This window comes from Armigeres subalbatus, chromosome 1, assembly GCF_024139115.2.
Source record: "Armigeres subalbatus isolate Guangzhou_Male chromosome 1, GZ_Asu_2, whole genome shotgun sequence".
In the NCBI taxonomy this organism is placed as follows: domain Eukaryota; kingdom Metazoa; phylum Arthropoda; class Insecta; order Diptera; family Culicidae; genus Armigeres; species Armigeres subalbatus.
In genome coordinates this window covers 299,239,061-299,262,790 of record NC_085139.1, presented here as the reverse complement: position 1 = coordinate 299,262,790, position 23,730 = coordinate 299,239,061, and the positions used below count along the sequence as shown (strand labels likewise).

General features: G+C 42.9%; 1 protein-coding gene across 3 annotated transcripts in view; it reads left to right on the top strand.

The window, feature by feature from the left end:
* The window catches only part of LOC134207790 (amyloid-beta A4 precursor protein-binding family A member 2-like), a 37,005-nt gene that overhangs the window by 2,909 nt on the left and 10,366 nt on the right, over nt 1-23,730 (top strand). For all 3 annotated transcript variants that reach the window (XM_062683697.1, XM_062683696.1, XM_062683699.1), the window contains exon 2: nt 22,699-23,671. In XM_062683697.1, coding sequence (XP_062539681.1) covers nt 22,922-23,671 — 750 coding nt within the window. In that variant the 5' untranslated portion in view covers nt 22,699-22,921. The remainder of the gene's footprint in view (nt 1-22,698; nt 23,672-23,730) is intronic.

Sequence of the window (23,730 nt, the reverse complement as noted above, 5' to 3'; positions counted from 1 at the left end):
ACATACACGCACACACAGGCATCATCTCAATTAATCACAGCTGAGTCAACTGGGTTTGGGCCTAATTTGCCAGGTCTTATATTAAAGTTTTGGAGTAGACGTTTTTTTCGTATATTTAGCGGTAAAACGTTGGTAAAACGTTGTAGTCAGATAGACTTTAGGAAACATGCATGGTACTAAAAACGTGCAAAAGTAATGATATATTTGTATAAATATTCAAAACCATTTCATGAGACAAAAAATACTCAAACTGAGTGTTTATTGTTGTGCGCAGAATTAGGAACATTGCGCGCAAATTTCGCACATTTCAAAATGTGTGCGCAGAATTAGGAACCATATGGCAATCCACAAATCGATTAATAATATATGTTCTTAGTCAATATAATCAAAATTTTAATGATTCATAGTCTTCCGTGGATTATAGTTACACAACTACTACATAAAGGTATTCATAAATCATTATGGTTTCTCGATAACAACGATTTTTTTCAAAATTTTCTTAAATGCGCAGAATATGGTACCTCCACGGTATTTGTAAACAGGATTTATTGCAAACGCTTATTAGCTGATGACAATTTGTTTAAATTGAGCTAATGTTGCGCTAGTATTATCGGACAGTACTTTGTCGACAGGATTTGTGGATATATTGTCAACGGGCCATCCCATTCAATATCAAATATCAAAAGCGCTTTTGCTTCGCGGTGCTTATTCAACGCGGAACTTTCGTTATGGAACGCTTTGAGGGAGCAGAAATGCGCGCGCTTTACTCTTCTCTTTCGATTTTGTTCCGATTGTGCTCTCTTCACCGAATCGCGCATGCGCTGTTTGAAGCGGTTCTCGATAGGCACCAAGCCGTGCACTGCTAGTGAAGAACGTTTTGACTAGACCTATTGACGATTAAAGGTTGCATGAAGAAGAAGAAGTCGAAGGATGATATCTGAAAAATATTGCACGGGGAAGCATACGGGAAGTTTTTTAAAACTCTTCTCAAAAATTCTAGGAGCAATTTAATTAAAAACGGTTAGCAGTACGGGGTTGGACTTTCCTTCTACTGCATAATAAACGCAATTTTTCGATTTTAATTTTTTTTTATGATATCATACTTGATACACAGTATAAGAAAAGTCCAACCCCGTACTGTATTCCGTTTTTAATTAAATTGCTTCCAGAATTTTTGAGAAGAGTTTGAAAAAAATTTCAGTATGCTTACCCGTGCAATATTTTTCTAATATCATCCTTCGACTTCTTCTTCTTCATGCAACCTTTAATCGCTAATACATCGCCGATTGCGGTTAAAGCAGATGATCTACACATACAAAATAATGCGTGTATGATGCATGACAAAGCGTTTTCGGCTGAATGTTCCGTGTTGATACAACATGTGGTGTCGGTGGGTCGGTTCGGTATCGTAGAGAAAAATATAACGCGCCCCCATCACAGCATTTGGTTGCCTCACATCACATGCCGCCTGTAAAAAATCATGCATGTTTTCCGTTTATGTATCTAATAGTCAAATTTGCATGAAACATCTATCAAATGCACATAATTCAAATATATGTATGGATTAGAAAGACAAGAAATCTATCGAAAGTTTAAATGTTGGGGATAAAATTGCCACATGTGCAGTGCACAGGTTGCACATGCGGACGCGACGCCTCTGCGTTTTAACCCTGATTCTGTCACCCAAAAAAAATAAGACGTTCTTTTTATTTTCGTAAATCATACATTAAACAGCAATGATTTTTATAAATAACCTTAAACGCCTGTGCTTTATTATGAATCAATTCTAACTTGCTGTTAACGATTTTGTAAGTCTTTTGATGATGATGATGATGATGATACTACCATCTATTGTAGCAAGGCACCTGCCGATAGCACTGGCCATATCTGACAAACGATTTGATCATGATTATACTATTGTATGTATTTCATCACTCTTCCTATCCAAATCGCTGATGGATATTTTATATATAGTTATATAGTTTTAATGTAAGTTATGATAATTTGCAATGGAATTTTCTCACCAAATCTGTCCTCAATGTGCAAGATCCTTTCTTCAATATCAGACTGTTTTGATATGAATTGTTTTCTTCAGAGATGGAAAGACCAATTGTTCGTCGAGGTTCTGGTTAAAATCAGGTTATACTTGAATCCTAATAGGATGAGATAAGAAGAAGGCAGTATCAAACACTACAACATAGGCATTTTTCACCTCTAAAAGAACTAAACAGTGTAATAAATTTGTCTCAAAATTTGACGTAATCCTTAACAAAATTTTACTCCACAGTAACCTCAACTTTCGTCAGATGTTGGTCCTCTGTGTATGTATTTACATATGTATATATCCACCATCTTGGCTTTAGTCTTGCATTGAATGCAGATTCATCCAACAAGCAAGGTCGAATTGCATTATCATTCTTAATTCAAAGTACAGATGTGTTAAAGGTTTAAACATGGAGGGAGGATGAGTTTTAAATAGAATAAGTTTATAAAAATAATCCCTGTTACCAATCTCGGTTTTGGTGAAAGTTAACTAGAATTTAATAACCCTAATAGAATTTTGCCAACATCTAGGATTGTTATGATTGGAGCTAACAACAATATCTTTTTGTTTTATAATTCTGAAAAGGATTTTACAGATAACTGCAGAAATTATAAAAGTTATTAAATTATGACATAAAATTTCAAGAGATAAAGACGAATCTGTATCGAGCTGAATTATAATAAATTCAAAATAAATAATTTCGGGAAATTTTGAAGTAAATTTCTCTTGATTTTTGTTCCGATTTTGTGAAGGAACCCTAGATTTTTCTTGAATTTCTCTGAAGCTCTTGACATAATTCCAAGTTTATGTTATTTTGCTAGTGAAAATCCGGAATCATTCTTTTCTCTAAAATTTTATATCTGATCAATATAAGTCCTCCAACCTCAAAAGTAAGTTTCACACAGGCATGCCTATCTGAGGCCGAATTATATTGAATGGCGACTACATATATTGAAGGACTATGTGATGGATGCGCAGATGGATCGATGAGGTTGAGTGATGGGTAACCATAGAACGATCTGCAATTTGTGTGTAGCATAACACGTGAAATTGAGTGGGCTTTACATATTGTGTCCGGGCATATTTTTTTCCTCTGTTATAAACAATTGATGTAAGTTTCATCAAGGCTGAGAAACTTGCATAGACATGTGAATCGTATAACCAAAAAATCATATCATATCATCACATGAAAAATCCGAATTGACATTTATACACTAAACAGAAGTGTAACTATGGTTTGCGAAAGTGTTAATATCGTACAAGAAGGCATTAAGTGTCTAAGCCTTTAACGCATCTTCAAACAAAATGAAACCATACAGCTGCAACAGAAAAGAAATGAAATCTATCCTGAATGATTTAGTAAAGTATAGTGGATTATTAGAAAATCTCACATTATTGAAAAAGATAAAGAAGAAAAACAAACACACGCAAAATAAATGAAACAGTTAGTAATAATAAGTGATGAAGTTATACTTAAAGAAATACTCCACTTCACAGCTATAACATGGCAAACTTGACGACCAGGAAAAGCTAGGGTCGGCACTACCGCACAATTTTCGCAATGTAATATGACTTCCGTAATCTTGCTTTCATGCTCCAATTCCTACACTTTCCAGGTGGGTGGCCGTATAGTACCTTCTATGTAGCAGCTGCAGCCGCTTGAGACTTGCGTTCTACATTCTAGCCGGTGAACAAGGACAGGGACTTGTAACTGCTACTTGATTGATGCTCCAAACGCCTTATTCGGTTCGGTTCATCATTTTTTCTTCACTGCTACTAACTAAACGGATAGAACTGGTTCATTGTACTGTCATTATTGTTTTTGTTGTGGTTGGTGCTTGATCCGTTGGTTCAGGGATGCCGCTGGAAGTGGAAGTTGAACATTTGATGTGGTTGGCATGATATCTTCCTCTAGTTGGCCGGAAATGGAAATTTTGAAAAAAAAAATTGAGCAATATGACAGAGGCAAAAAACGTCTTGCCCGGTCAAAGCCTACTATATATCATAATCTGCTAGAATTGTCAACGATTTTGTAAGTGTTTTCGGCAGGAAATAATGGATACCTTAAAAACGTGGCAAATAGAAACACTTTTTATTTTTTTTATTTTATTTTTTTTTATTTTATTGGTGTATAAGGGGGCCAGGGGCCATGTCACCGATGTGAATTTGGAATTCGGAAAAAAATTGGAAAAAAGTTCTAAGTGTGCGCGTTTGTACCTGTCGGTAGATCGGCTCTTTAAGTTTATACCTACACACTTAGAAATTTTTACAGTATACGGTAATTTTTTACCGAACTTTGAACAGCTGAACGTTTGGTAATGTAAATTAACAAGTAATGAACGTTCGGTACTTGATTTTTCGAAGCATCTGTCAAATGTTACCGTACTGTTCGGTAATCCGAGTAATGCAGGTACCGAACCTGTTCGGTAATTTGTTTTTTTTTTAGTTAATGTTCATCTCAAAATTTTCGAAGCTATTGTTTTTTCCATCATAACACCACGTACTATGGTCAATTATGTATATCCTTCCAATCACGTATATATTATCCGGTACCATATCAATATTGGTATCAAACTTCAAGAATTTTCATGGAGATGCTTCAGGAAGCACATTCAGGACGATCAATTGCCCTGACCACTCTGTAGTAGGTTCCAGGTGCCCCGGGGGAAGTGCCCAATTTGAAAAACATTCAGAATCCTATCAATATGGGTATCAAACTTCAAGATTTTTCATGGAGATGCTTCAGGATGCATATTCAGGATGATCAGCTATCCTAACCGCTCTGTAGTAGGCTCCAGGTGCCCCGGGGGAAGTGGCCAATTTGAAAAACGTTCAGAACCCTATCAATATTGGTATCAAACTTCAAGATTTTTCATAGAGATGCTTCAGGAAGCATATTCAGGACGATCAGTTACCCTGACCTATGTCCAAGGGCTTGACGATCCCTCCCCAGGCCATCTGCGAGTTGTGGGGCTTGCATAGGATGTGGTGGGGTTTGACAGTGGGCCCTGTTAAACCTCTATAAAAAGCTGCATGTATCCGCAAGTAGGCCCCACCAAAGCGACCGTGTGCCGCTCAAAGCGCACAAGCCCAAGTCCTGGTGTTAGGTGGGACGCTAAACAGCCCTGACACGACGGCCCTCCGTCGAGACAGGAGGTTTGCGCTGGCCCAATAAGCCGCCTAGAAAACCAATCCCTACGAACAATATAAGAGATAATGCGACTCGATATAATCGGCAAAGACCTAGGCGACGAATACAGGATCACGATTGGAAGCTTGGAACATGGAATTGCAAGTCGCTAGGTTTCGCAGGTTGCGACAGGATGATCTACAATGAATTACATCCCCGCAACTTCGACGTCGTGGCGCTGCAGGAGATTTGCTGGACAGGACAGAAAGTGTGGAAAAGCGGGCATCGAGCGGCTACCTTCTACCAAAGCTGTGGCACCACCAACGAGCTGGGAACCGGCTTCATAGTGCTGGGTAAGATGCGCCAACGCGTGATTGGGTGGCAGCCAATCAACGCAAGGATGTGCAAGCTGAGGATTAAAGGCCGTTTCTTCAACTATAGCATCATCAACGTGCACTGCCCACACGAAGGGAGACCCGACGACGAGAAAGAAGCGTTCTACGCACAGCTCGAGCAGACATACGATGGATGCCCACTGCGGGACGTTAAAATCGTCATCGGTGACATGAACGCACAGGTAGGAAGGGAGGAAATGTATAGACCGGTCATCGGACCGGATAGTCTGCACATCGTATCGAATGACAACGGCCAACGATGCATAAACTTCGCAGCCTCCCGCGGAATGGTAGTCCGAAGCACCTTCTTTCCCCGCAAAAATATCCACAAGGCCACATGGAGATCACCTAACCAAGAACCGGAAAACCAAATCGACCACGTCCTAATCGACGGTAAATTCTTCTCCGACATCACGAACGTCCGCACTTACCGCAGTGCGAATATTGAATCCGACCACTACCTCGTTGCAGTATGCCTGCGCTCAAAACTCTCGACGGTGTACAACACGCGTCGAAGTCGGACGCCGCGGCTTAACATTGGGCAGCTACAAGATGGTAGACTAGCCCAAGAATACGCGCAGCAGCTGGAAGTGGCACTTCCAACGGAAGAGCAGATAGGCGCAGCGTCTCTTGAAGATGGCTGGAGAGATATTCGATCCGCCATTGGTAGCACCGCAACCGCTGCACTTGGCACGGTGGCTCCGGATCAAAGAAACGACTGGTATGACGGTGAATGTGAGCAGTTAGTGGAAGAGAAGAATGCAACATGGGCGAGATTGTTGCAACACCGCACGAGGGCGAACGAGGCACGATATAAACGGGCGCGGAACAGACAAAACTCGATTTTCCGGAGGAAAAAGCGCCAGCAGGAAGATCGAGACCGTGAAGAAACGGAGCAACTGTACCGCGCTAATAACACACGAAAGTTCTATGAGAAGTTAAACCGTTCACGTAAGTACCGTTCACGTGCCACAGCCTGATATGTGTAAGGACATAAACGGGAACCTTCTTACGAACGAGCGTGAGGCGATCCAAAGGTGGCAGCAGCACTACAAGAACACCTGAATGGCGATGTGGCAGACGAAGATGGCGGTATGGTGATGGGAGAACGCGCGCAGTACATAATTCTACCGGCTCCGGATCTCCAGGAAATCCAGGAGGAGATTGGCCGGCTGAAGAACAACAAAGCCCCTGGGGTTGACCAACTACCAGGAGAGCTTTTTAAACACGGTGGTGAGGCACTGGCTAGAGCGCTGCACTGGGTCATTACCAAGATTTGGGAGGAGGAAGTTTTGCCGCAGGAGTGGATGGAAGGTGTCGTGTGTCCCACCTACAAAAGGGCGATAAGCTGGATTGTAGCAACTACCGCGCAATCACATTGCTGAACGCCGCCTACAAGGTACTCTCCCAAATTTTATACCGTCGACTAGCACCAATTGCAAGGGAGTTCGTGGGGCAGTACCAGGCGGATTTATGGGCGAACGCTCCACCACGGACCAGGTGTTCGCCATTCGCCAAGTATTGCAGAAATGCCGCGAATACAACGTGCCCACACATCATCTATTCATCGACTTCAAAGCCGCATATGATACAATCGATCGGGACCAGCTATGGCAGCTAATGCACGAACACGGTTTTCCGGATAAACTGACACGGTTGATCAAAGCGACGATGGATCGGGTGATTTGCGTAGTTCGAGTTTCAGGGGCATTCTCGAGTCCCTTCGAAACCTGCAGAGGGTTACGGCAAGGTGATGGTCTTTCGTGTTTGCTATTCAACATCGCTTTGGAAGGGGTAATACGAAGAGCAGGGATTAACACGAGTGGTACAATTTTCAATAAGTCCGTCCAGCTATTTGGTTTCGCCGACGACATAGATATTATGGCACGTAACTTTGAGAAGATGGAGGAAGCCTACATCAGACTGAAGAGGGAAGCTAAGCGGATCAGACTAGTCATCAACACGTCGAAGACGAAGTACATGATAGGAAGAGGTTCAAGAGAAGACAATGTGAGCCACCCACCGCGAGTTTGCATCGGTGGTGACGAAATCGAGGTGGTAGAAGAATTTGTGTACTTGGGCTCACTGGTGACTGCCGAAAATGACACCAGCAGAGAAATTCGGCATAGTGGCTGGAAATCGTACGTACTTTGGACTCCGCAAGACGCTCCGACCGAATAGAGTTCGCCGCCGTACCAAACTGACAATCTACAAAACGCTAATTAGACCGGTAGTCCTCTACGGACACGAGACCTGGACGATGCTCGTGGAGGACCAACGCGCACTTGGAGTTTTCGAAAGGAAAGTGCTGCGTACCATCTATGGTGGGGTGCAGATGGGGGACGGTACGTGGAGGAGGCGAATGAACCACGAATTGCATCAGCTGTTGGGAGAACCATCCATCGTTCACACCGCGAAAATCGGACGACTGCGATGGGCCGGGCACGTAGCCAGAATGTCGGACAGTAACCCGGTGAAAATGGTTCTCGACAACGATCCGACGGGCACAAGAAGGCGAGGTGCGCAGCGGGCAAGGTGGATCGATCAGGTGGAAGATGACTTGCAGACCCTCCGTAGACTGCGTGGTTGGCGACGTGTAGCCATGGACCGAGCCGAATGGAGAAGACTCTTATATACCGCACAGGCCACTTCGGCCTTAGTCTGATTAAATAAATAGTTACCCTGACCGCTCTGTAGTAGGCAGCAGCTGTCATGACCACTCTCTAGTAGGTTCCAGGTTCCCCGGGGGGAATGGCCAATTTGAAAAACGTTCAGAACCATATCAATATTGGTATCAAACTTCAAGATTTTTCATGGAGATGCTTTAGGAAGCATATTCAGGACGATCGGTTACCCTGACCACTCTGTAGTAGGTTCCAGGTGCCCCGGGGGAAGTGGCCAATTTGAAAAATGTCCGGAACCATGTCAATATGGGTATCAAACTTCAAGATTTTTAAAAGCTGATACTTTTAAAGCATTTTAGAACTAGAAGCTGCCATGATCACCCTGTACTAGGCTACAGGTGTCCCAAAGACAGTGGCCAATTTGCAAAATGTTTGAAACCATATCAAAATGTGTATCAAAGTTCAAAGCTTTTCATGAAGATGCTTTTGGACTCTCCTGTCGAACAGAGTTCACCGCCGTACGAGGTTGACCATCTACACGAAAGTTGGACGTTGCTGACGAAGGTCTAACGCGCCCTTGGAGTTTTCGAATGGAAAGTGTTACGGACCATCTATGGCGGGGTGCAGATGGAAGACGATACGTGGTGGAGGCCAATGAACCACGAGTTGCAATTGTTAGGAGAACTACCCACACGGTGGGTTACGGTGGGCCGGGCATGTAGCCAGAATGTCAGACGACAACCCGATTGAGATTATGCTTCGATAATGATCCGACCCTTGTACCGGTGCAACAGAAGAGGCGTGGCAGAGGCAGAAGAGGCGTGCAACGGTGGATCGACCAAGTGGAACACGGCCTGCGGATCTTTCGCAGACTTCGAGGCCATGGATCAAGTAGAATGGAGACGGCTTCTTTATGTAGCAGAAGTCACAGCGGCTTTGGTTTGTTTATAATTAAATAAATAGTAGAAATGATCTCTCAGTTAGGTAGCTAATAATTAATCCATTATAAGTTTATTTCGGATATGCGAGTGATACGTATTGATGATCTTCGCTCTGTGAGTCGGAGCGTTATAATCCTGAAAGATTCCATCCCCTCCAGGAAAGACCGATTCCATCATCGGCAGCACCTAACCATCAAATAAAAAACAGATGTCATATTCAGGATTTGTCATCATATCAACAAATACCTTGTCTTCCAAAATAATTTGATAATCGGCAGGCTTCACTTTGCCCTTAAGTAGGACCATGGCCATGTCAAGATATAGCACCCCACACAATTGCTGAGTCACCGCCATGCCAAGGAGACACTCTATATCATAAGCCTCATCCGGTGAGCGCCAAATGTACACTCGTCCAGTTGTTGAAAAAGTGTGAACGATGATTCATCAGACCGCACGACCTGCTGCCATTGATGGCAGGCCATCTTAGATTTGGTCGATCCACCGTACCTTCTTGTACCGGTCGGATCATTATCGAGCACCATCTCAATCGGGTTATAGACTGACATTCTGGCTACATGCCCGGCCCACAGTAACCGCAAAAATTGTACCGTGTGGGTAGTTCTCCTAACAATTACAACTCGTGGTTCATTGGGCTCCACCCCGTATTGTCTTCCATCTGCACCCCGCCATAGGTGGTCCGTAACACCTTCCATTCGGAAACTCCAAGGCCGCGTTGGTCCTTCGCCAGCAATGTCCAACTTTCGTGGCCATAGAGGCCGACCAGTCTAATGAGCGTTTTGTAGATGTTAAACTTCGTGCGGCCTCGAACTCTATTCGACAGGAGAGTCCAAAAGCATCTTCATGAAAACCCTTGAGCCTTGATACACATTTTGATATGGTTTCGAACATTTTGCAAATTGGCCACTTCCCCGGGACACCTGGAACCTACTGCAGAGTGGTCATGACAGTTGCTGGTTCTAAAATGCGTTTAGAAGTATCCCCTAAAAAAATCATGAAGTTTGAAACCCATGTTGATATAGTTCTGGACATTTTTCAAATTGGCCACTTCCCCCAGGGCACCTGGAACCTACTACAGAGTGGTCAGGGCAATTGATCGTTCTGAATGTGCTTCCTGAAGCATCTCCATGAAAATTCTTGAAGTTTGATACCAATATTGATATGGTACCGGATAATATATACTTACGTGATTGGAAGGATATACATAATTGACCATAGTCTCCGGAAACAGGTTTACTGAAATGGCCATATCTCGGATGTTTTTCAACGGATCTTAGCGCAACCACCCGCATTCAATTTTCAATAAGATCTAGTTTCTAGGAAAATAGTGTTCATCGATGTAACTTCAAATCACACAAAAATACGAGCGGCAGAAAAAATGCGTTTTTGACATGGCCTCCGAAAATACGGAACATCTCCGGTGTCCAGTGGCCAGTATACGTGACCATGCATGTTCCTAAATTTTGACTAAATTTGCCGTCGAATGCTTCCGGTTTTGTCCAGTTCCATCATTTTTCGAAAAGTTATAAGGATTTGAATTTGGGCCAAATTTTGCCTATCTCAATCATTTTGCCTAACCCCTGTACATATTTGAGTAATAAATAACGAATTTCTGAATTCGAACGACAATATAGACACTTAAGCAAAAACTAAAATTTGTTTCTTTGTGACCATAATAACTGTTCGGACAAGGCTCCATTTATTTTTGTTCCAGAGCAGCTTTTTCCCAGTAAAAGACTCTTCAGCCAAACAAAGCGACAGAGAACGATCCGGAGTGATTAGCACTCGAGTTTATCCAAGTATTCCTTTGCAGTCATTATCCATTGCGATTGCTGTATTTTGTCATATAATTATATTTGTCCAGTGGATTCTCGCTATCGAATTCTAAGTCTAATTCTAAGTCGCTAAGCTGGATTTCTAAGTCTGCTGTCTATCCAACCATATTTTGGTCTTCGTAATGGGATATACAAACCCAAATTCCGCAGCCGAAGGTTTTCCTACTGGTGATACAATTTTTTTTAATGTGGCAGCCCGCATAATTACAAACTGTACATGGATATTTTCTCGTGCGGTCGACAACAGTATCCTTTACTGTTGACAACTGTAAATGAACAAATTCATATAAAGTTTTAACAGTTTGTGGTACGGTTATTTGACAAATAACAATATGTTGAATGGGTTGTTAAGTTATATCACCATAAAAAATCGTCTGTTTTCGCGTGCAAAATTTTCGCTTGACATATAATGCAGGAAATAAAGAACATTTAAGAGACAGCATGTTATATGTTGACATTTAGTGATGATGTCGAGCAGTTATGGTTGAATCGATCGAAAAGTATTCGATAACCGCAACGTAAACTGTGAAGCTATATCTTACATCGTAATAATGATTCTGACCATATAACATGTTGTTTTTTATTATGCGGGAGACCACCAGGACAGAGAGTTCAAGTATAATCCTCGGAGGCTGATGTCATAGGACAAGATCTCAAACAGGTCCAAAGTGCTTTGTCAAAATTAAACGTATACCGTCAACTGGGGGGAAGATGATCATTTTTAAGACAAAACATGCAATAACAATGTGTGTTTACATTTTAAATCGAAACAAATATTTTCAAAACATGTACTGCTATACGTTGCAAAAATCAACAACTTTAGTTTTCTGAAATGCATTCGCATTTATTAAAATAAATTAAATTATCACACATTTTTTGAGTAATCTGGTTTGGGGTGAAGTTGATCAAGACAGCTCTACTAAAATAATTATGACCTAGTAGTCAAAATACACTAGGTTATTTGTATGAATGTTGAATTTACTACGTAAAGAAATCTACGAAGTAAATATTTGAAACGAAAATAGCGTCATTTATGACTATCTCTCTCTTTCTTCCACAAGATACATTTTCATGATTATAATCGAAAAAACTCGGATTTCTACCTAGCGGTAACATTACTTGAACGGAGAATATTGTTGACTACTGTTTCATAAAAAAAATTGGCACTTTTGACTGACACATCAAATGATCATCTTCACCTCAATGATCATCTTCCCCCCAGTTGACGGTAGTTATTAATCCTCGTCTTTCTAGAACCGTCCAATTTTGTACCTAACAACAGCGTCCTCAGCTGGAGATGTACACTCTAAAAAATCATCACGTCATATTCACGTGAAAAATCACGTAACTCGTCTGTCTTGAACAAACGACGATTGTTACGTGACGTTAGTAATGCTCACCTGAAATTCACGTAACTTTTACTAAAAATCTTGGCGAATATGACTGTATACCCACGTAAACAATTTAAGTGAGATTGTGTTAGTGTGATTGCCCGCATAATAAAAAACAACATGTTATATGGTCAGAATCATTATTACGATGTAAGATATAGCTTCACAGTTTACGTTGCGGTTATCGAATACTTTTCGATCGATTCAACCATAACTGCTCGACATCATCACTAAATGTCAACATATAACATGCTGTCTCTTAAATGTTCTTTATTTCCTGCATTATATGTCAAGCGAAAATTTTGCACGCGAAAACAGACGATTTTTTATGGTGACATAACTCTACAACCCATTCAACATATCCAGTTTTCCGCAAGCGGTAATGGCCGCCAGCTTGCCTGCGGCTTAGTCTCTGATTTGACGTGTGTGGAGGTCAACTGCACCTACAGTTCGAGCATTTTGATCAATGTGGTATATAAAAAGGCTTGAATTCACTTGATCAGCACTTTCTTATATGCCACATTGGTCAGAATGCTTGGAGCGGTGGGTGCAGTTGAACTCCAGAAATGTCAAATCAGAGACTAAGCCGCAGGCAAGCTTGCGGCCATTACCGCTCGCGGAAAACTGGATTGTTATTTGTCAAATAACCGTACCACAAACTGTTAAAACTTTATATGAGATTGTTCATTTACAGTTGTCAACAGTAAAGGATACTGTTGTCGACCGCACGGGAAAATATCCATGTACAGTTTGTAATTATGCGGGTGCAGCTTCGGCATTTGCGTAAGACCTGCATTGTAAACAAGAATGACAGATACATAACTTAAACATAATGAGGCTTCGCGGAGGTAAGTGATATTTCAGGTGCATCTTGGTGGATATTTTCCGTGCCTGCATTTTGTAACAGTTTTGTTTTTAGAAATTTCAATTTTAAGCCACAGTGCAATTTTGCCCATCCTCATTCAAGTAAATAAAAAATACATACGATTCAAACGTTGCCACCGAGCAATGTAGAGCGCATTTTCTCTACCTATGAACTATAAAAGAGCCGCCGTTCGTCACATCGAGGTCAGAAAGTTCCCGTCGATAGGCAAATATCGACCAGCAGCAGCTACAGCCGAAAACCCAAGCCTGGGTAGGATGGATTCGCATCGGGCGATCATCGCATCGTTTGCCGTCTATCACCTGGCTGATCGTAGCTCGCAGCAGGCCGTGCTCTCGGCATCGTACCGCATACCCGCCCACCACCAACGGTCAGCAGGAGTCGGTTGGGACTTGTAGTTGTCACTACAACCGAAATTTTAAGAGTAATTAAATAATTTTGCAACATGTGGTGTGGCTGAGAGGGGCGAGTGATATCATACGCACAACTGGAACCGACGTAAGTTAAAGTGAAATTGTGTAAATGCGATCGGAAAATTAGTGTTTGTTATTGATTCGCAGCGCAATGCGGTCGGTTCCTTGGAGTTGCTGAGTCAACTCAATTTTGTGTATAAATGTGGTGAGACAGTTTGAATCGGAATAGTTTTGAGGAATAAATAAAGTGAATGTGGCTCTATTGTTAAATAGAAAGTGAAGAGAACAGATTCCGCAATAACGGTTTTCGGACCACGACGTGGCCGACTAGCAAGCTGGGCAAATTAAAATGAATCTTGGCAATTCCTTTCGAGGAATTGGCGCAAAAGCCAAGTTTTTAAGCGGAATTTGTTCTCGTTTTACTTTTTCAATATTTTACGATGACTCCACCGGAATAAACCGTTACAATTTTTCCTCCTTGGAAAAAAAAACAACGGAGGTTGGTTAAAATTTATTAGATTCGTTGAAAAATAATGTGGAAGAAAAGGAAGCTGCATGGAAGTCTAGAGCTACAGTTTTCCGGTCGCGTTAGTATAAAATTTGTAGTCTTTGTTCCACTACTTTTTGGTTAATTAACAGCAGCAATATTAGCTATTTTCGAGCAAGAAACTGGTTTCAAAATTTGACGTCATTTCTCAACAAATCTGATAAATTCTATTCAACATCCGCCGATAACTTTTTTTTTCTTCAAAAGTGTTTCTGCGGTAACTCCAAAGGGCAATGAGTTATTTTTTATTTTCTCTTTCATCCACTCTTTCTTTTGTTGTCAAAAACAAAAGAGCCAAACAATCCAACGACGGCAGTTCAATACGGGAAGCCAATTTTGAGTTTTATTACCTGAGGTCGAAATTGAGTGAATTAAACTTACAATTGGGTAAATAAATTTTCCATTTGTGTGGCAGTGAAATGGCACTGGGTTTTAAGTATGGAAAGGAAATATCCAATTGATTTGAAAGTATCGAAGTAGGCTTCATATGAACGACAACGGAGAGCCACCAAAATATTAATCAAAGCAATCGTGGTAATTTGCCGCCAGTCAAACACGTGTTGAACCATCGCAGACAGGAGTGATAGTTTTCCGGCAGACTCCCGCTTGCCTATTCCCACAATGAGCTCCACACCATTGGGTACTTTTTTAACATGGGAGTAAAGGCAAACTACTTCGAGCCTACTTACTCAATTTTGGCTTCCCGTACGGATGTTCGAGGTTGGGTGAATTGAACTCACTATTGGGTAGTTTATTTCTTCCGTGTAGACAATGTCGCGGAAATTAAATATTATATTTTTAATATCAAACGTCTCCGTTCTTTATCTTATTGATTCGAATCACACCAAGCCCATTAACTAGGGGAACGGTTCGACACTTCATCCCATGGCTCCTATTTCTATCCCATCAAAAACAAAGCAATGAAAAGAATTTGGTTTGTTTCTTATTTTTGTGATTTATTTCACCAGTAAGCACGCGTGTTAGCAAAAGGAAGTGACGAGATTGGTGCTGTATTTCTTTGTTTCGCGAAGATGAATATATGTTCAGTGAGATGGAAATCGGAACATTTACCCTATATTCAAATGCCCCTCTTTTTCTGCTTTGAAATTTCATCTAATTCAGAACCGTTCGTCCGCCCCTACAGGCCTGGTAGCGGGTCACTTTTTTTGGGTCATTCATTAAAAAGTCTCTTTCTCGAGCTCAAGTCACTAAAGTCACGCCTAAGGCATGTTGACCCGAAAGTCGCTCGCAGCTTCTTCGTGTCTGCAAGTTTCCACTAAAAGTCTCTCTTTTAAAAACTATCCATTTTTCCATGAGGGTCAGTCTCTGATTTGACATTTGTGGAGGTCAACTGCACCCACGGTTCCGAACATTTTGATAAAAGACGTTTTAGTTACCAGATAAAGATTGTCGCTTCGGTTCCCTTTGTTCTGCTATCCGAAACATGTGTGGTACTTAACTGTCAAATCGTATGTATTTTTCCTTCATTGACATTTAGATCCCCTATCCTCGCCAGCAGGGGGGGGGGCAGCAGGGACTATGTCCAAGGGCTTGACGATCGCTCCCCAGATCATCTGCGAGTTGTGGCGCCTGCCTAGGATGTGGTGGGGTTTGATAGTGGGCCCTGTTAAGCCTCTATAAAAAGCTGCATGAATCCGCAAGTAAGCTCCGCCGAAGCGACCGTGTGCCGCTCAAAGCGCACAAGCCTAAGTCCGGGTGTTAGGTGGGACGCTAAACAGCCCTGACACGACGGCCCTCCGACGAGACAGGAGGTTCGCGCAGGCCAATAAGCCGCCTTTAAAAACAACTATTACGAACGACATAGAAGATAATACGACTTGATACAATCGGCAACGACCTAGGCGATGAATAAAGGATCACGATTGGAAGCTTGGAACATAGAACTACAAGATCTACGATGAATTACATCCCCGCAACTTCGACGTCGTGGCGCTGCAGGAGATTTGCTGGACAGGACAGAAAGTGTGGAAAAGCGGGCATCGAGCGGCTACCTTCTACCAAAGCTGTGGCACCACCAACGAGCTGGGAACCGGCTTCATAGTGCTGGGAAAGATGCACCAACGCGTGATTGGGTGGCAGCCAATCAACGCAAGGATGTGCAAGCTGAGGATAAAAGGCCGTTTCTTCAACTATAGCATCATCAACGTGCACTGCCCACACGAAGGGAGACCCGACGACGAAGCGTTCTATGCACAGCTGGAGCAGACATACGATGGATGCCCACTGCGGGACGTCAAAATCGTCATCGGTGACATGAACGCTCAGGTAGGAAGGGAGGAAATGTATAGACCGATCATCGGACCGGATAGTCTGCATACCGTATCTAAAGACAACGGCCAACGATGCATAAACTTTGCAGCCTCCTGCGGAATGGTAGTCCGAAGCACTTTCTTCCCCCGCAAGAATATCCACAAGGCCACATGGAAATCACCTAATCAAGTAACGGAAAACCAAATCGACCACGTTCTAATCGACGGTAAATTCTTCTCCGGCATCACGAACGTACGCACTTACCGCAGTGCGAATATTGAATCCGACCACTACCTCGTTGCAGTATGTCTGCGCTCAAAACTCTCGACGGTGATCAGCACGCGTCGGAGTCGTCCGCCGTGGCTAAACATAGAGCGGCTACAAGACGGTAGACTAGCCCGAGACTACGCGCAGCAGCTGGAAGTGGCACTCCCAACGGATGAGCAGCTAGGCGCAGCATCTCTTGAAGATGGCTGGAGAGATATTCGATCCGCCATTGGAAGCACCGCAACCGCTGCATTAGGCACGGTGGCTCCGTATCAGAGAAACGACTGGTATGACGGCGAATGTGAGCAGTTAGTTGAGGAGAAGAATGCAACATGGGCGAGATTGCTGCCACACCGCACGAGGGCGAACGAGGCACGATACAAACGGGCGCGGAACAGACAAAACTCGATTTTCCGGAAGAAAAAGCGCCAGCAGGGAGATCGAGACCGTGAAGAGACGGAGCAACTGTACCGCGCTAATAACACACGAAAGGGCAGTAAGGGCCACGTGCCACAGCCCGATATATAAGGACATAAACGGGAACCTTCTTACAAACGAGCGTATGGTGATCCAAAGGTAGCGGCAGCACTACGAAGAGCACCTGAATGGCGATATGGCAGACAACGGTGGCGGTATGGTAATGAACCTAGGAGCACGCACGCAGGACATGCAACTTCCGGCTCCGAATCTCCAGGAAATCCAGGAGGTGATCGGCCGGCTGAAAAACAACAAAGCCCCTGGAGTTGACCAACTACCAGGAGAGCTGTTTAAACACGGTGGTGAGGCACTGGCTAGAGCACTGCACTGGGTGATTACCAAGGTTTGGGAGGATGAGGTTCTGCCGCAGGAGTGGATGGAAGGTGTCGTGTGTGCCATCTACAAAAAGGGCGATAAGCTGGATTGTAGCAACTACCGCGCAATCACATTGCTGAACGCTGCCTACAAGGTACTCTCCCAAATTTTATGCGTCGAATAGCACCAATTGCAAGAGAGTTCGTGGGGCAGTATCAGGCGGGATTTATGGGTGAACGCTCTACCACAGACCAGGTGTTCGCCGTACGTCAGGTATTGCAGAAATGCCGCAAATTCAACGTGCCCACACATCATCTATTTATCGACATCAAAGCCGCATATGATACAATCGATCGGGACGAGCTATGGCAGCTAATGCATGTAAACTAATTTCCGAATAAACTGATACGGTTGATCAAGGCGACGGGTGATGTGCGTAGTTCGAGTTTCAGGGGCATTCTAGAGTCCCTTCAAAATGCGTAGAGGGTTACGGCAAGGTGATGCTCTTTCGTGTCTGCTATTCAACATCGCTTTGGAGGAGTTTCTATCGGTGGTGACGAAATCGAGGTGGTTGAAAAATTCGTGTACTTTGGCTCACTGGTGACCGCCGATAACGATACCAGCAGAGAAATTCGGAGACGCATAGTGGCTGGAAATCGTACGTACTTTGGACTCCGCAAGACGCTCCGATCGAATAGAGTTCGCCGCCGTACCAAACTGACTATCTACAAAACGCTTATAAGACCGGTAGTACTCTACGGACACGAGACCTGGACGATGCTCCTGGAGGACCAACGCGTACTGGGAGTTTTCGAAAGGAAAGTGTTGCGTACCATCTATGGTGGGGTGGAGATGGCGGACGGTACGAGGAGAAGGCGAATGAACCACGAGTTGCATCAGCTGTTAGGAGAACCATTTATCGTTTACACTGCGAAAATCGGAAGACTGCGGTGGGCCAGGCACGTAGCCAGAATGTCGCACAGTAATCCGGTGGAAATGGTTCTCGATAACGATCCGACGGTAACAAGAATGTGAGGTGCACAGCGGGCAAGGTGGATCGATCAGGTGGAGGACGTTTAGCGGACCCTCCGCAGACTGCGTGGTTGGCGAAGTGCAGCCATGGACCGAGCTGAATGGAGAAGACTTTTATGTATTGCACAGGCCACTCCGGCCTTAGACGTCGACGCCGACGCCGACGTCTATAAGTTTACGTACTTACGTTTTGCTACAACAGGCGAAGCATTTCAGGAGCTAAGCTGGATAGATCTAACGGGTATCAATTATGAAGTGGCCTGGAAATTGTTGGAGGAGAAATATGAGAATAAAAAACTCATTGTGAAAGCTCACTTGGATACACTATTTGCTGTTGAATCGATGCATAAAGAAAGCTGTGCGTAGAAAGTGCGATAAAAATTTGCAAAAAAAAAATGCTGAGCAAAATCGGGGAGCAGAAATGTAATATCATTTCATATCACCGGAAAAATACACCAATCATCTTCGACTATGTCCTGTCTGGGTGATCGCTTACTCGCGTTCAGCACAATCCTGGTGTTATCTTGGATAACTGACTGACATACATACAAGCTAATTGTCAATTGGGCTTTATTTTCAAAATAGACGACGAATTTCGTGATCCACTATGCTTTAGATCATTTTACTGTTCCCTTGTGCGATCAATACTATTGGAATCATCCGTTGTTGTTTGGTGCCCTTTCCAGGCCAATCCAGGATCGCTAGAATCGAAGCCGTCCAACGATAGTTTGTGAGCTCAGATACGCTCTTCGATCACTAAGTTGACGTGATCCGACAAACCTGCCACCGTACAGGACAGGAACGTTGTCGTTAAATTACCATCGAACCACTAGAGCTAAGACGGATCGCCGCTCTGTGTACGCACCGGAATGACCAATTCGTCATCGCCTATTCTTGCATTTAGAGCCACAGACTACACTGCACGAGCCAATTCGTCATTCCTCATCGTTTGCTAGACTTTTTCCGTACCGCTGACCGTAACCAATTAGTTAAAATTAGATATATTCATTTAGACATTTAATGTCAATTGTATTGTTTTAATAAATAAATAATAGGCCTAGGAGTGCGCGGATTTTATTGTAGAAATTATTATTTCTTTATGCTTTATGCCCCGCATTCAGGTCTCCGACATTGGCATACTGACCTTACCTCCGCGTTAGCTTGACAATGTCCCTCAAAAGTGCGGCCGATGATCCATCGCCCACTTTGGTTTGAGTTGGGGAGTACGCTGCGATGAGCGTGAGAACTCCGACATCGATGGCATCAATGACACCCAGCTGGATGCTTGGCAGCAGGTGACAGTTGAAGTTTTAGCGAAGCCTCCTAAAGTCAATTCTTACGCATAGTCGAAGCGCTCACAATCCATTTCCCAAACCAACGCTTCCACATGTGTGTAGTACACATTCGCGGTAGTGTGAGCGTGCTGCCTAACTTAAACTGACCAGATATATTTTGTGCCAGCGCGGGACAAAACATTTAAATCCTTTTTTATATTCAGAAACGTGCTTAAGGCAAAACTGTGCTGTGATTCACTTTTCTAACTTTCAAATGGAGACTAGCCAGCCTAGGGCTGAAAGTTTCCTTTAAAGATACAAAAAAAAACTTTCAAAAGGAGCGTATTTTTCGTTTTATGCAAATAGGTACGTGACTCCTTAAAACTCCTCTAACCTGCTCCAGATCTTTTTCAACAAAAATCATCTACTTTGAGCTATTTCTAGTTTCTTTTTTCATGAGATGCAATTCAGTTATTTAGTTTTTTCTTGCAAACTGACGGATGATTTATTCCCAACTAACATTTAATGTCAATGTAAATGTTATTTCAACTCGTCTATACGGCTTCAAGCTGAATATTTGTGCTATACATATGATCAAGAACTTCTATTCAATGCTTTTACCAGCAAATCTGGCGAATCTATTCAGCTATTTTTGACGTGTCTGCACAACTACTTTACAGCATGTTACACAATTTTTTCTCAATCTTTACTAAACCATTTAGTAATATAATTCGCTTCAATGGCGCTTATTCAGATTTTTTGAATCTGTTAAATAAGTTTTATACAGCCACTGAATTCAATTTGATTAAATATTATTTGAGAGGAGAGTAAATTTCGGGAGTTTATTCAATGTTTTTTTTTTGTGAAAATTCAAATCTCAATTTTGTTGCTACCTAGATTCGAACTCCTGATCTCCTGATTCAATGGCCGCTGCTCTGTCATCACCGTCACTTTGACATATGTAAATAACAAAGAAAATTATGGATGTGCTTCTTCGCATACCCTGTGCCTATAGGTTGTTTTACTAACGCAATTTTCAGATTCATGCTGTATAAACGTTAGAAAGAGGCCTACATGCTGCTTTCAGTACATAAGCTTAAAAATTATGCTTTCAGCATTATTTCAACCATTATTCAAACATCTATCAGCATGTTCCGTTGGCTAACTTTTATCCATCATCAATCGCTGAAATTGTTTTTAGGCAACATTTTCTCGATCTGTACAGATGCTACTTTGCTGCGAATCGTTTAACAGTAGCCGTCAACAGAAATATCGCTTCTAAATGGCTTGTTCTCTTACGCTATCTGCTAGCATTAATGACAGCGCTCTTCCAGTTGCTATAAGAGCAGGTGAATACCTTTGTAGCTGCATTACAGAAATCAATAGCTCATACACAGCTCCGGCAACAAAAATCAAATGTAAATATAGCGGTTTTGACGTTCCATACTGATATGCTATTAAAGAAGCAGTATAAGGTTTACTTAAACGTTGTGTAATCTTCAAAGATACAGAAGTTGCCTAAAAGCTTCGTCAGTTCATTTATAGCGCCATTACGCTATATTGTTAGTGCTGTAACAACAGCCAAAACGTTTTCATTGTGAATGCTACTCACCGTAATATGGGAAGCTGCTTACAAGCAACTCGGTTACATACATGAGCTCTTAACCGATAAGCTTTGTTGCTAATTCAGACAGAGCTGTTTTATGACTATATGAAAGCTGCATAAACGATAAAAGATTAAATATATTCGGCACACTGACTAGCTGATAGATATTTGGGTAATAGTCGAGTTGAAGTTTAAGGGATTATTTGCGGATGTTTTTCTTTTATTCAGCATTGGCTGCTTTTATTCAAATATTATACAGCCAAAGGCTAGAAGTTGAAGCTTTTAGCACCAAAATTGTTAGTTGGGTTATGATTTTTGGATTATTCAATTTATTTCATTCATATACTAGAGACAAAGAAAAACGTGCTTTTAATCAACCAAGCTACGAAGAACCTTTGCAACTTAGCGGCTAGCGGCCAGTCTAGCGTACTTAGAGTCGTGGGATCGAGTCACATCGAAGGGAAAGAAGTTAATTCCAATACATTTTTCAAATCAAAATCTTCCACATAACTATAAAATCTTATTAATATTATTAATATATATTATTCTCAAAGCCAAGATAAACAATAATACGAATGTATTGGGTTTTGAAAGTTCTTTAAAAAAAACTATCGTTGATTCTGTAATATAAAAAATAATTGCTTTAGAATTCTGAAGAGTCTATTCGGGTTAAAGACGATTTTCATCTTATTAGTATTGTATTTCAACGTAAACATTGGATCGCTAATAAGCATATTTCCATAGGTTCGAACCTTTTATTTCACTTGAAATAAATTTTCTATAGTGGCTATCCAATTTCAACTAAACATTATTTCTCTTTCCTCCTCCTTTCTGTTTTTCGCGGGATATTTTCTTAAAATAAGTGAAATGCGGGACGTTTCGCGGGACACTTTTCAGCGCGGGACAAATAGTGAAAATGCGGGACTGTCCCGCGAAACGCGGGACGTCTGGTCACTTTAGCCTAACTGCTTTAAAGCGATCATGGTCCAGTTCTAAGCTGTGCGACAGTCTTACCCTCTGTTTTTTCGTATTCCTCTAGACGTGGCTGTAATTAATTATCGATCCGTTGATATCCAAACATTCGCATTTAATTGCCGTACAAACCCGCGACCAGAATCCAGTTTGGTCGGGGAGCAGGAACAGGGAAACAAAATTAACTCGTATTTCGTATTCAATAAAATTTCGAACTCTATCACCTGCACTAACTAAAATGTTTTATCTGTATTTATTTTCAGTGTTTACCGACAAATATCGATTAATATGAATTGGCTTGGTCCTAATCGGAGTCGCCGAACACCTTTACCAAATAAGAGAAACAAAAGAAGCATTATTTGGGCGCTTTGTTAATCTTCAGCAATTGAGCAAGACTGATTTACGTTAAACACACAAAAACTCACTCACAGCTAAGAGCACTCCACAAAAGCACCAGCAAGCAGAGCACTTAACTTAGGCAGCAAAATGTCGTTCTCCAACGGTACTCAGCTCAAGTCGTCCTCCTCCGGTGGCACCAACGGCGGCGGCCCACCCCGGCAGCCGTTGAATCCACCGGGGCGACCTCAGAGCTACAGTTACAGTCGAGATTCGGACCGGCTGCTGTGGGAAATGCGTCCGGCCAACCGAACGCCCAATACCACCCCGGTCAGCACGGTGCTCAACTCGCCGGACCTGACCGATCTGGACACGAAACTGCGCTACCAGCACAGCACGCTGATGCAGCACCACCAGATCAAGGTTGGCCGCAGTCCGGTCGGCAGTGGCGGAAACAACGACAGCAATAACTCCACCAACCCGTCTAGTCCGACAATGGTGCTCGACTCGGGGCATCACCCGGAAGCAGCGTTCTCGTCCTTCTCGATGCTGTCCGACGGCGAGATGGTCGTGTTCGACGATATCGACACGACAACGATGCGCAACTGGCGCATGAGCGGAGATCGGGACATTCTGGGCAGTTCACCGGTGCCTTCCGAAAACGAGGACGAAGAAGAGGACAATAGTTGTGCTTCCGGTGGTCGGGGAGGGGGCGGGGTAGATGACGAGAGGAATTACTACGACGTGGACAGTACGAAGATTCAGCGGATCATCGGGGGATTGACGATTGCGGAGTACGAGGGATCGCCACGAAGGTTCGGTATGGTAGATCGGGATGAGGTTGGAGGAGACGGCGGTGGTGGACGACCAGCTGGGATGCCAAGGCCCGGATTTCCAAAGGTAGGTTTTGTAAGCGTAACTCAGAAAAGTGAGGTACTGAATGGTGGTGTGATTTTTTT